The sequence below is a fragment of the Anopheles coluzzii genome, chromosome 2, assembly GCF_943734685.1.
Source record: "Anopheles coluzzii chromosome 2, AcolN3, whole genome shotgun sequence".
NCBI classification, from domain to species: domain Eukaryota; kingdom Metazoa; phylum Arthropoda; class Insecta; order Diptera; family Culicidae; genus Anopheles; species Anopheles coluzzii.
In genome coordinates, this window is record NC_064670.1 from 34,918,387 (window position 1) to 34,930,828 (window position 12,442).

The 12,442-nt window shown below is 45.7% G+C and overlaps 1 protein-coding gene across 4 annotated transcripts; it reads left to right on the forward strand.

The window, feature by feature from the left end:
- On the forward strand, positions 1-12,401 carry LOC120953976 (uncharacterized). Of its 4 annotated transcripts, none has more exons than XM_049607500.1 (6): positions 1-162; positions 256-358; positions 424-710; positions 10,095-11,220; positions 11,306-11,681; positions 11,753-12,401. In XM_049607500.1, exons 1-6 carry the CDS (start codon positions 20-22, stop codon positions 11,893-11,895), a joined length of 2,178 nt encoding a protein of 725 aa, XP_049463457.1. In that variant the 5' UTR covers positions 1-19; the 3' UTR covers positions 11,896-12,401. The 4 variants fall into 4 exon arrangements, with proteins under 4 accessions (XP_049463457.1, XP_049463455.1, XP_049463456.1 ...); XM_049607498.1 differs by lacking the exon at positions 424-710 and adding an exon at positions 9,698-9,996; XM_049607499.1 differs by lacking the exons at positions 256-358; positions 424-710 and adding exons at positions 9,530-9,632; positions 9,698-9,996.
- Positions 12,402-12,442: the final 41 nt, after the last annotated feature.

The window sequence follows — 12,442 nt, forward strand, 5'->3', positions numbered from 1 at the left end:
AACCTTGAACAGCCAGATAATGGCGGATAGTTTCTTCAAAGCGGTGATTCGTGATCCCAAGTGGGACGTGCGTTCGGAAGCCAAACGCTTGGGCTTTCTGTTTCAATTGTACATCGATTCGAAAAAACCGACGGAAGTGTTTATCAAGTACAAAACCGCCAAGTAAGTGGACCCAGTGACGGCACCCGGCAACAGCCGGCTGATGGTGCGTCGCACAACCAATCAGCCAACCTAACCTCGCAACCGTATTTCCAGGGAGGCGGCGAAGGCACGGGCCAGCTTAGCACAAAATAAGAATGTGTTACGCGTCGAATCGATGGACGAGTGGAATATAAAACCAAAAAAGCAGGAAAGCAAGGTTTGTAATACGGGGTTTGATAAACATTCCACAAACATGCTTATCTTTGTTTTCTGTTATCGCAGCAACCGGAACATAATGCGTCTGCCGCACCGTCGGTCGTGGGAAGCACTGTCCAAACTAGATCCCCGGCCAAGCATAATTCTGCTGCATCGAACCACATGCCACCGCCGATGCCGATGCAGATGCCAATGCAGATGCAGATGCCGATGGGCCCGCCGGGAATGTTTAGCGTTTGTGCCGCGTGCCGGAACAGTGGCGCCTCGTTCCAGTGCTTTGTTTGTGGCTTATTCTACTGCGGCGACCAATGCCAAAGAGCCGATTGGCCGGCCCATATCATGCAATGTGTACCGTAAGTGGACCTATCGGCCCTTTTCCCGGTTAAACCCTTATCGTCGTTTAAACAGACATCTGTGTGTTGTACTTATAAAAGACATTTCCATTTTGCAGACGCTTGGTGCGAGCATCGAATCCGTTTGTGGCGGCCAATGTACCACAAAGGAGCATGCCCTTACCCTTCAACGGAATGTTCCCCGGGGCGGGCAATAACATCTGGTACGAAAATAAAGAAAATGCACAACATTACGCGCCGCCGCACTCGAATGGTCCAGTGGCAGGCAGCCCCAAACAACAGGCTGGTACATCGAAACAACAGCCTGGTACATCGAAACAACAGGCCCAGCAGCCGAAACCCGTCCCGACTGCCACCCCGAAGGAATCGCCACCCTGTAGCGTACCCACCAACGTGCTCAAAAGTATGGCCATGAAACGTCACCAGGACCAGGCCGACCCATCGTACAGTGTGGTGAGTGGTGAATCGAGCGCCCCTGCTAAAGCGAACGAAGCCAAACCGGCCAAAGAAGGCTCCAAGCTAGCGAAGCGGGTGCAGCAAAAGACGGCACCGAAGCGTACCATCCAATACGCCACATTCCCGCTCGAGGGTGAGAATGTAAAGATTTCCTACGTCAGTGCCGGCGGCGAGAAGGTACGGGAGGTTGGCAAAAAAGAAAAAATGGACGAAAAAGCAAAGAAAGCAGCAGTGAAGCAGGAGGCTGTACCGAAGATGCCAATTCCCGATCCGGCCTCCTACCTTCCAGTTACGGCTGATGATGTAAGTGTTCTATTTTCATTATCTGCTTCGTAGTGTAAACATTGTGCAACAATTCAATTATTTTTTGTCCCCCAATGTCCCCACAGATCATTGAACACGACATGCAAATTTGTTTAATTTATTTAATTTGTTTATTACTCGTTCAATGGATAACAATGGATCCGTGTGAATGTTCTTAAGTCTAATATTAGATTAAAATAAGTAGTAAGATCATCTTAATAATTCGCTTCTAAGGCAGTTTTTAAAGGATTGCACTGAGGTTCCAAAATCAAACAAATGACGAACTTCGTTAAACACCCTAATCATGGAGTTGAGGGGGTCTCTAGATCCATATCCAGTTCGACTACGGTTCAGGGCAAGTAACGGACGAGAGCGAAGCTGAACAGCAGGCGCGTAAAAGTTTAACTGCTGGAGTAGGGAAGGACAGTCGATGTTATTTTGCAGTAAACCAGCCACAAATAGTTGTTGTGCGGTACGGCGTCGGATGTGGAGCGGTTGCAGTCCGAGGAGCAGAAGTCGCGATTCATAAGGTGGTAACTGACTGCCAGGTGGCCAAGGTAACAAGCGTGTTGCGTATCGGGATAAGCGACGCTGTATCGATTCTATTCTCTCAGAAAATCTTTGGGTTGAGGGCTTCCAGACGACACAGGCGTATTCGAGTACCGGGCGGATAATACCACAGTATAACGCTTTGATGCAGACTGGGTCTTTGAAATCTCTTGTTATCCGAAACAACATGCCAAGCAATTGATTACCTCGGGTAATCACCTCCTCTGTTTGCTGGTCAAATGACAGCTTTGAATCAAGTATGACTCCGAGATCCTTCATAGTATTAGTGCGTTCTATTGGTAAACCGTTAACTGTGTAGCTGGCATTCTTAATTTCTCGTGCGCGTGTGAATGAAATGACTCGGCATTTTTCAATGCAGAGGCTCAGGCGGTTTCGATTGCACCATTGGTGAAAATCGAGAAGGTATTGTTGTAGCTCGGAGTGGTCTGTGTCATTTTTTATCGTCATGTAGATTTTAATGTCATCTGCATACATTAAATGATTCGCTGCTGGTACTACATACGATAGGTCGTTGATGAACAGTACAAACAGTAGTGGACCCAGGTTGCTACCTTGTGGCACACCAGATGATGCAATGAAAGACCTTGAATGGCACCGTGAGAAAGATACAGCATACGATCGATTGACAAGGTACGATTCTAACCAGCATATTAAATTTCGCCCAAGTCCCAACTTGTTCATCTTGGCTAAAAGGATGTTGTGATCGATGCTATCTGTGGTGGGTAGCTTGCTGTAATACACGATCTGGCTTCACTCCGTTCTGTATGTGTTCTGACTATCTGTCATCGTTGTCAGATTATACCGCGCTCTAGCAAGGAGCGGAATAAAGCCGAGCTCTTACAACACATACCACATCTCCCTTTTTTCCGAATAATGAACGATAAATACAATTCCCCAAATTATTTATTTACTATTTGATTTCATCTGATTATTTCACCCAATCTCTTACTCTATGATAGGAACCTAGCGGGACGTTTAATTTCTCGTTTCGGACGGGAGAGTGTTCTCGGTATCTCTTCGGTCGTTGGTTCATTAAAACCTACTCCTTCCTCCTGGTTATCCACCACCCTCTCACAACCATCCCTATGATCGTCTGGGTCCTTGTACTCTTTTAGGTGGCTCGAATTCCTGTCATATAATTTCCCGTTTTGCTCATCCTGTACTGTTACGCGAGAACCTTGCTTCTCAATTACTTTTGCAATCTGTGGTCCAAAGGGTGTACTCAGTTTGTTGCCTGGCATTGTATTCCTCAATAGGACTCTATCTCCTACTATTATATCAGACGGTTTTGCTTTGCGTCGTTGATCTTCTGTCACTCTTCCCTTTTCCTTCATACATGTGTCTCTATCCCTGTAATCAGACATTGGTAATGCAGATCCGGTACTGATGTCTCCCAATGATGGTATTTTTGTCCGGATATTTCGGTTGAACATCAACTCACTCGGTGTTTTCCCTGTGGTGCTGTGTGGAGTGGCGTAGTACATGGAGAGATACGCCCCCAAATCTTTTTTCCAATCCCCGTTCTGAGCCTGGCTTATCTTCAGCCTTTTTAGCAAAGACCTGTTCTGGCGTTCAACCAGACCATTTTCTTGCGGCCAATATGGGGTTGTCTTGTTAAGCAATATTCCTCGCTGTTTGCAATAGTTGTCAAAATAATTGCTCACAAATTGCCTTCCATTGTCGAGTGTTATGGTTCTCGGATAGCCAAGACGCACAAATATTCGTTCAAGTCGTTCAGATGTTTCAATCGCTGTAATTTTCTTAACAATTTCGACCTCTTTGTACCGACTGAAGTAATCAATGATTACTAGTAGATAATCACCAGTTGGTAGTGGGCCCAAAAAATCGATTGCTACATCTACCCAAGGCTTATGTGGTAGTGGCCTTCGCTTCATGGGCTCCGGTTTATCTGGTTGGCTGACCAATTGGCAGCCTGAGCAGCTGCTAACCAGTCGAGCAATAGCTTCATCCATTCCTGGCCACCAGCAAGTACATCGCAGTCGTTGTTGCATTTTAGTGCGTCCAGGATGCCCTTCGTGTGCCAGTTCTAGCATTCTTTGCCGGATAGCTTTCGGTATTACTAGTTTGCTACCGCGGACTACTAGGTCTCCAACTGTTCCGAGTTCCAATCGAAATGCTTGGTAAGGTTTCAGTAGTTCATCTGTATAATTCCACGCACCTCTTTCCAAACACTCCTTAAGAGCCCGCATTTCGGCATCATTCGAAGAAGCAATCTCTACCTCTTGCACATCGATTGCAGCATTTTCCATCACGCTGCGGATATATACTGTAGAATCTGGATCAAATTCTGATACTTCAGTAGGACTTGACAACCGAGACAGAGGATCAGCTATATTCGTTTTTCCTTTCCGATAAATTACATCATAGCTAAAAGCCTGCAGCCTTAAGACCCAACGCTCAATCCGCAAACAAGGAGAAGATGTGGGGCTAAAGATAGCCTCTAGAGGTTTATGGTCCGTTTCCAGCTCGAATCGTATTCCGAATAGATAGATTTGGAACCGTTCCACGGCCCATACTAACGCTAGTGCCTCCTTTTCTGTTTGTGCATACCGTTGCTCGGTACTCGTTAGGCTCTTGCTGGCATAAGCTATTACTTTAGGCTGCTCGTTCTGGAACTGAAGGAGGACGGCTCCTAACCCTACTGGGGACGCATCTGCCACTACTCGGGTTTTTAGATGAGGATCAAAATGGGCTAATCTTTCGACGTTAGAAACTAACCGGATCAGTTCGTTAAATGCTTTGTTCTGGTCTCGCTCCCAAACGAATTCGGCGTTGTTCTTTGTTAATTCGCGTAGTGGGAATGAAACTGTGGCTAAGTTTGGAATGAACGTTCCCACGTAAGTAATTAATCCCAGAAAACTCCGAACCTCTTCACAATTTTTGGGTGGCCGAAAGCTTCTTATTGCTTCAATTTTGTTTAGTGCAGGGAGCATTCCGTTCTGGTTAAAACGTTGGCCAACGAATTCGATTTCTGTGAGTTTGAAAACGCACTTAGATTGATTAAGTAAAATGCCATATTCCTCAATCTTTTCCATCACTTTCTCTAGTGCTAAATCGTGTTCGGTCTCAGTTTTTCCCGTAACTATGATATCGTCGATAAAATTGACTGTGTTTGGACAGTCGGCCAAAACTTGTTCCAATATTTTTTGAAATTTCTCTGGAGCGCATGAAATCCCAAACATCATTCGTTTATAACGATAAAGTCCACGGTGGGTGATAAAAGTTGTGAGAGTTTTACTTTCTTCATCGAGCAGTAGTTGATGAAAAGCATCCTTTATGTCAAGGCGAGAAAAGTATTTAGCACCATTCATTCTCCAACGTATGTCTTCTATGGTTGGTAGTGGATGCGTTTCTCGCAAAATTGCTTTATTAACTTGCCGCATGTCTATGCAAAGCCGAATACTTCCACAATCTTTTACAACTATCACCATGGGTGAAACCCAGCTGCTCGGTTCCGATACTTTCTCTATTATGTCTTTAGCGACCAACTCGTTTAGTTTACTATCAACTTTATCTAGCATGGGCAAAGGCAATCGTCGGAGTCGCTGAGCTACGGGTGTCACCGTCTTATCAATTGGAATGTGGATGCTGACTCCACGAATTGAGGGGAACGCGCGAAATGTTTCAACCTGGTTGATTGATTCATGCTGGCTAGGTAATCCAACATATAATACTCCAAGCTGTTTTGCGGTGATTTTTCCCAAAAGTGGTTGTGGACCATTTTTAACTACGTAAAATTTGGAAATTGTACGGAGTTCTTTCAACCCGTCCGCAATAGCTATTTCCGCCTCAAACATCGTAATTATTTCTAAACAATCGGTCTGAGCGTATGCCTTGAACTTCCGATCCGGACTCCGTGCCTCGCCAATGATCTTGACTTGGTTATTCCTCATTGACGCCCACGTTCTATCGTCTATGATATTCGATTGGACTCCAGAATCAATTTGCATCTCGATAAGGATACCGCCTACTTTCGCCCAGATCAATTCGTCTGAATCGTTTGCCGAAGATACCATCTCCACTAATTCACACTCAAGAGGTACATTTCCGTCATCCTGGATTGCGTGAATTTTCCTTGCAAACTTTGCCGTTTTCTTATTTAGTTCCGAATCATTAAAGTGCCCTCCGAACGGCCTCTTTTGCATTCTTTGATTCGTATGTAGTCTATTTGAAGTTTGTCCAGCATTTGAGTAGCATACAACAGCGAAATGACCTCGCTTGCCACATTTTGCGCACGTTTTGTCTCGTGCCGGGCAAGATTGTTGCCCATGGGTACGACCACAGAATCGACACAATGTTTTTATATGATGGATGTGTTGGTTATCTATTTCAAAAGATTTGCTCCTACCGCTCATTTGTTCGTTGGCAACTCGGGATGTTTCATACGAATTTATTTGTTTAATGACTTCGTCCAGAGACAAGTTTTTTTCTTGCAGAAGTTTGACTCGCAAATTTGCCGGTACAAACTGAAGCACTTTGTCAATGATTGCAATCCCTGCACTCTCTGCCGCAGTTGCCCCGAAATTGCACTTGGAGCCATGAGCTTGGGCACGCATTACAAATTTCTCTAGCGTTTCTTCCGGCTCCGGTTTCATTGACCAAAACAAAAATCTCTCGTGTGCTTCGTGTCTTTGTGGAGCGAAATATTCATCCAATTTAAGAATAGCAATCTCGTATGGGTCTACGCCCTGGTCTACGTCCGCCTCTACATCTGCATCTGGAATGCTGAAAAATATTTCTTGCAGCTCGAGAGAACCACAAGTTAAAAGTAAATTCTTTTTCTCCGTTCCGTCCACTATCTTCGCCGTACGCAACCAAATTTCGAACCCCCGTTTCCACGTCGTCCATTTTGTTCGCCGCTCGGTTAGGGGAACGCCTGCTAACGACAGTGGTGGTAAATTCCCAAATAATTTGTTTGGTTCCATCGCTGATTCCCTGAAATGAAGCAGGTTGTGAATACGATCAAGTATTCAATTAGTTCACTATTTCATGACAGATTCATGACTCTTTCCCGAGTCATAACTATTAATATCGAGTATTTCCTTTTTTTCCTCGCTCTCTAGACGCGCATTTATTAAATTCTCTTCCTTCCTTTTCTTCGCTTTTTTTTTTCCGCTCTCTAGACGCGTACTTATTTGATTCTCTTTCTTCCTCTTCTTCATTTTCCACTACCGCTTCCAGACGCGGCTCATTAAAGGCATCTTCAATTATTTCATCCGCTTGCAAGACGCGGCCTTGCTGTTTTCAAGACACAGCGCTTTTTATAGATCTTATAATTTTGCCTTTCGCTTCCATAACGCTTCACTGCTGTTTGCTTGACACAGCTCTTTCTACACATCTCTTTTGTTTTTTTCCCCGAGGCGGCCATTCTGTTTTCTCGACACAGAGCATTCACTTAACCTTTTGTCTTCCTTTGTACTCCGCATAACCCAAGCCAGCACTAACACTATGATGCTTTCAACGCTTTATTTCATTTCTGCTCTTAATCTTTCTTTTCCCCATTTCTTTCGTCCTTCTCTGATAACTTACCCTATTTTATTTCAATTCAAATGCTTCAATCTCGTGTTGCAAATAGGAATAAAGAAAATTAATCCTGTCCTCGTCGCCAATTTGTGGTGGGTAGCTTGCTGTAATACACGATCTGGCTTCACTCCGTTCTGTATGTGTTCTGACTATCTGTCATCGTTGTCAGATTATACCGCGCTCTAGCAAGGAGCGGAATAAAGCCGAGCTCTTACAACACATACCACACTATCAAAAGCAGCCTTTAAATCCATATAAACTGCATCTGTTTGAATCCTGCTATCCATGTTACGGAGACATTGTGATGTAAAGTCAACAAGGTTAGTAATCGTCGACCGCTTTGGAACGAAACCGTGTTGTTGAGGGCTAATATAGTGATATGAAGCCGTGAGTAAACTTGTTTGGATCACTTTCTCAAAAACTTTGGCTCCAGCACTGAGTGATGTTATGCCTCTATAGTTGGCTGCATCTTCCTTGTCACCTTTTTTAAATATGGGGACTATCCATGAACTCTTCCAAATAGAGGGGAATTCTCCTTGTTGCAGCGAAAAATTAAAAATTTTGGTGAAGATCGGCGCAATGGACTCACAGCATCGGCTGAGAATGATGGCAGGAATACCATCTGGGCCGGGACTAGCTTTGGGCTTGACTGCTTTGAGCACATTTAGAACAGATTCTTGCGATATATTAGTTAAATTAAGGTCGATGACATCATTAGGAGTATTAATTAAAGCGTTGGTGATAATATTGTCGTCAGTAGTTGAGATTGTGTATGCCTCCTCGAATCTACACGCAAATATATCACACATATCTGAAGCAGTTGAACCAGCTCGGTCATTGTGGTAAATCGATTTAGGTGTCACATTTGTACTACCACGAGGCATCTTGAACACAAACAGGTGATGGAAACGGATACATCTGGTATTTTAGGAAGAGTTACCGAAAATTGTATTAAAAGTGAATTTGGCTTCAACAAACCTAACTGGATGGCTTCTCGAGAAAGTATCGTATTGGATTACTAATATTTTGGACAATAATACAGAACGAGCAGTTGAATATCTAAGCTTGCGTACATGCATTTTAGCAGCGGTTATGATTTTTCCAGTCCTGACTCACTGTGCAAAATAGTCATCCAGCATTTACCACCCAACAAGAAAGAAGGGAAAGCCATACTGACTATTATCTGTAATACCGTAGGGAATTTACACTGTAGAGCTACATTTACAAGGTTACAAATATCAATACTTTATTGTTATTAACGGTCAATTTGAAATCATTCGACACAAACGAAGCTTGGATCGGAACTACAACTCCGCTAATTGTACATCACTGCAAGGCATCTGCTACCGTTCTTTCGACAACATTTATTTGCGTTTCTACTCATGCGATAAGGTATGTAAAACATTTAATTAGTTAGTTTTGGGTCCAATGATGAGCTAAAGAATAATATTGTAGCGATAATAGAAAGAGTCGTAGATGTTACATCGTTAGTTGCTTGAAGCGATGTACCTACTTGTGTTTGTCACACTGTGCAAACCATCCGATTTGACACTGCGGCGGATTATTCGTGTGTGTTGGTGGGATGTTCCGAGCGGGTGTGAATACGGCATTCGGATGCTGGAAGCTGCGGAATAGCAACGCCGGCCCAATACAGCTGAGTTTTGTGTTTTATTGTTTAACAGCTCCGTTTAACCTTGAGCAGCCAGATAATGGCGGATAGTTTCTTCAAAGCGGTGATTCGTGATCCCAAGTGGGACGTGCGGTCGGAAGCCAAACGCTTGGGCTTTCTGTTTCAATTGTACATCGATTCGAAAAAGCCGACGGAAGTGTTTATCAAGTACAAAACCGCCAAGTAAGTGGACCCAGTGACGGCACCCAGCAACAGCCGGCTGAAGGTGCGTCGCACAACCTAACAGCTAAACTTAACCTCGCACCCGTATTTCCAGGGAGGCGGCGAAGGCACGGGCAAGCTTAGCGCAAAATGAGAATGTGTTGCGCGTTGAATCGATGGACGAGTGGAATATAAAACCGAAAAAGCAGGAAAGCAAGGTTTGTAATACGGGGATTGATAAACATTCCACAAACATGCTTATCTTTGTTTTCTGTTATCGCAGCAACCGGAACATAATGCGTCTGCCGCACCGTCGGTCGTGGGAAGCACTGTCCAAACTAGATCCCCGGCCAAGCATAATTCTGCTGCATCGAACCACATGCCACCGCCGATGCCGATGCAGATGCCAATGCAGATGCCAATGCAGATGCAGATGCCGATGGGCCCGCCGGGAATGTTTAGCGTTTGTGCCGCGTGCCGGAACAGTGGCGCCTCGTTCCAGTGCTTTGTATGTGGCATATTCTACTGCGGCGACCAATGCCAAAGAGCCGATTGGCCGGCCCATATCATGCAATGTGTACCGTAAGTGGACCTATCGGCCCTTTTCCCGGTTAAACCCTTATCGTCGTTTAAACAGACATCTGTGTGTTGTACTGATAAAAGACATTTCCATTTTGCAGACGCTTGGTGCGAGCAACGAATCCGTTTGTGGCGGCCAATGTACCACAAAGGAGCATGCCCTTACCCTTCAACGGAATGTTCCCCGGGGCGGGCAATAACAACTGGTACGAAAATAAAGAAAATGCACAACATCACGCGCCGCCGCACCCGAATGGCCCCGTGGCAGGCAACTCCAAACAACAGCCTGGTACATCGAAACAACAGCCTGGTACATCGAAACAACAGGCCCAGCAGCCGAAACCCGTCCCGACTGCCACCCCGAAGGAATCGCCACCCTGTAACGTACCCACCAACGTGCTCAAAAGTATGGCCATGAAACGTCACCAGGACCAGGCCGACCCATCGAACAGTGTGGTGAGTGGTGAATCGAGCGCCCCTGCTAAAGCAAACGAAGCCAAACCGGCAAAGGAAGGGTCCAAGCTGGCGAAGCGGGTGCAGCAAAAGACGGCACCGAAGCGTACCATCCAATACGCCACATTCCCGCTCGAGGGTGAGAATGTAAAGATTTCCTACGTCAGTGCCGGCGGCGAGCTGTACGTGTACCGTACCGGCCCGGAAGCGAATGGTCAGCCGAACCGATACATCGAGCTGGTTAAACGTTCCATTGAATGTGCGCGAGGCGTCAAGGAGATGGTGCAGGCGGCACCAAAGGTAGAGGACGTTGTGTTTGCACCGTTCGATGGAGATTACTATCGGGCCGCTGTCAAGTCGGTGGACGGGTCGAAGGTGAGCGTGTTTTTCCCCGACTTTGGCAACTCGCTCACGGTCGAGTGGAAGCAGCTGAAAGACATTCCGGATAAGGACATACAGTACGGCACGTGCTACACGCACGCGGTAAAGATTGAAGGCGTACCGACACCGTACACGCCGATGGTATACCAGTTTCTGTGCACGCTGCAAGAGCTGGATGATTTCGAGCTTACCAAGGTGGAGGATGGAGCGGGCGGCAAAACGATCGATATGCGCCACGTCCGGGAACTGTACCAGCTAAGCGAGAAGGTACGGGAGGTTGGCAAAAAAGAAAAAATGGACGAAAAAGCCAAGAAAGCAGCAGTGAAGCAGGAGGCTGTACCGAAGATGCCAATTCCCGATCCGGCCTCCTACCTTCCAGTTACGGCTGATGATGTAAGTGTTCTATTTTCATTATCTGCTTCGTAGTGTAAAAAATGTTCAACAATTCATTTATTTTTTCCCCCCAAATTCACCACAGATCATTGAACACGACATGCAAATGGGGCCGGATGTGGAGCTGATGATAGTGGAAGCCTCGGAGCTGGACGGTTTGAATCAGCTGACGGTGATACTGAAATCGGACAGCCTGGAGTTCGCCAACATGCTGAACGAATGTGAACAGCGCGGAGCGGCCGACCCGAACCCGTACCAGCCGGAGGAGGAAAATCTAGTCTTCCTGCTACAGTTCGAAGGCATCTGGTGCCGTGCACTGTTGGCCAGCAGCGAGGACGAGGAGAAGCAGTACTATCTGCTCGATCTCGGCATTATACGTACGCTGAGCGAGCAGCCCGAATGTCGCCGCTATCCTGCCGGACTGACGCGCAAAATGTTTGCCTGCGAATGTATCGTTGATAGTAAGTGGTGTGGCGGTGCTGTAGAACTTATTGAATTTCTCACAAACACGCGCTTTTTTTGTGGTTTTTAGATCCCGAAATGTTGAGAGTGACAAATGCAACGGAAGACAATAATGTTGCGCTGCGCGGTAATGTGCTAAAGGCCACCGTATACCAGCACACCGAGGAAGAAAATGAAACTACACACATTAAGATTCTTTCGATTAGAGGATAATTCAATATGCGGCACCTTCTTCTTTACGTTCGGTTTACGCGAAACCCCTTTTTCATCACTTAAATAAGCTTTTCTTGTATCGTTGCGATAGGAGTACGTTACGCTGGTTAACTCGCCTTTATTTTATCCCCTACCATGACTTCGTGCTCTTTGCAATGTTGTAGTTGTAGTACGTAAGTGTGAAGCATCACACAATTGTAAAACAAGTTGATTTTATTCCAATCGCTTACGCTAAAGATGCCATTTAAGCAAGCCTTCGGCGAGCACGTTAAAAAAATACCGTTAAAGCTGTGAGGAATACATATTCAGCACTGGATAGCAGTACTACTGACGCAAGCAAAAATGCTTCCAAAACGTGACGACGCGCACCGTTGCCTCCGAGCTGCCGAGCTGCTATTCTATTGACACAGCCGGTTTGCCTTTTCGGGGCGGTTTTCTAAACCATCTTAGATTAAAAACGCTTCAAATACAACCATTTATCAATAAACAAACCATTCGTTAATGAACTTCGGGCGGTAGTGTGTGCGTTCGCTTTCCCTGCCCGTTG

Bases quoted from the DNA above. Each gene is read 5' to 3' on its own strand.
- LOC120953976 (XM_049607498.1), top strand. From the start codon at position 20: ATGGCGGATAGTTTCTTCAAAGCGGTGATTCGTGATCCCAAGTGGGAC. The intron at 163-255 runs GTAAGTGGACCC...CCGTATTTCCAG, and splicing joins ATCAAGTACAAAACCGCCAA to GGAGGCGGCGAAGGCACGGG. The intron at 11,221-11,305 runs GTAAGTGTTCTA...AATTCACCACAG, and splicing joins TTCCAGTTACGGCTGATGAT to ATCATTGAACACGACATGCA.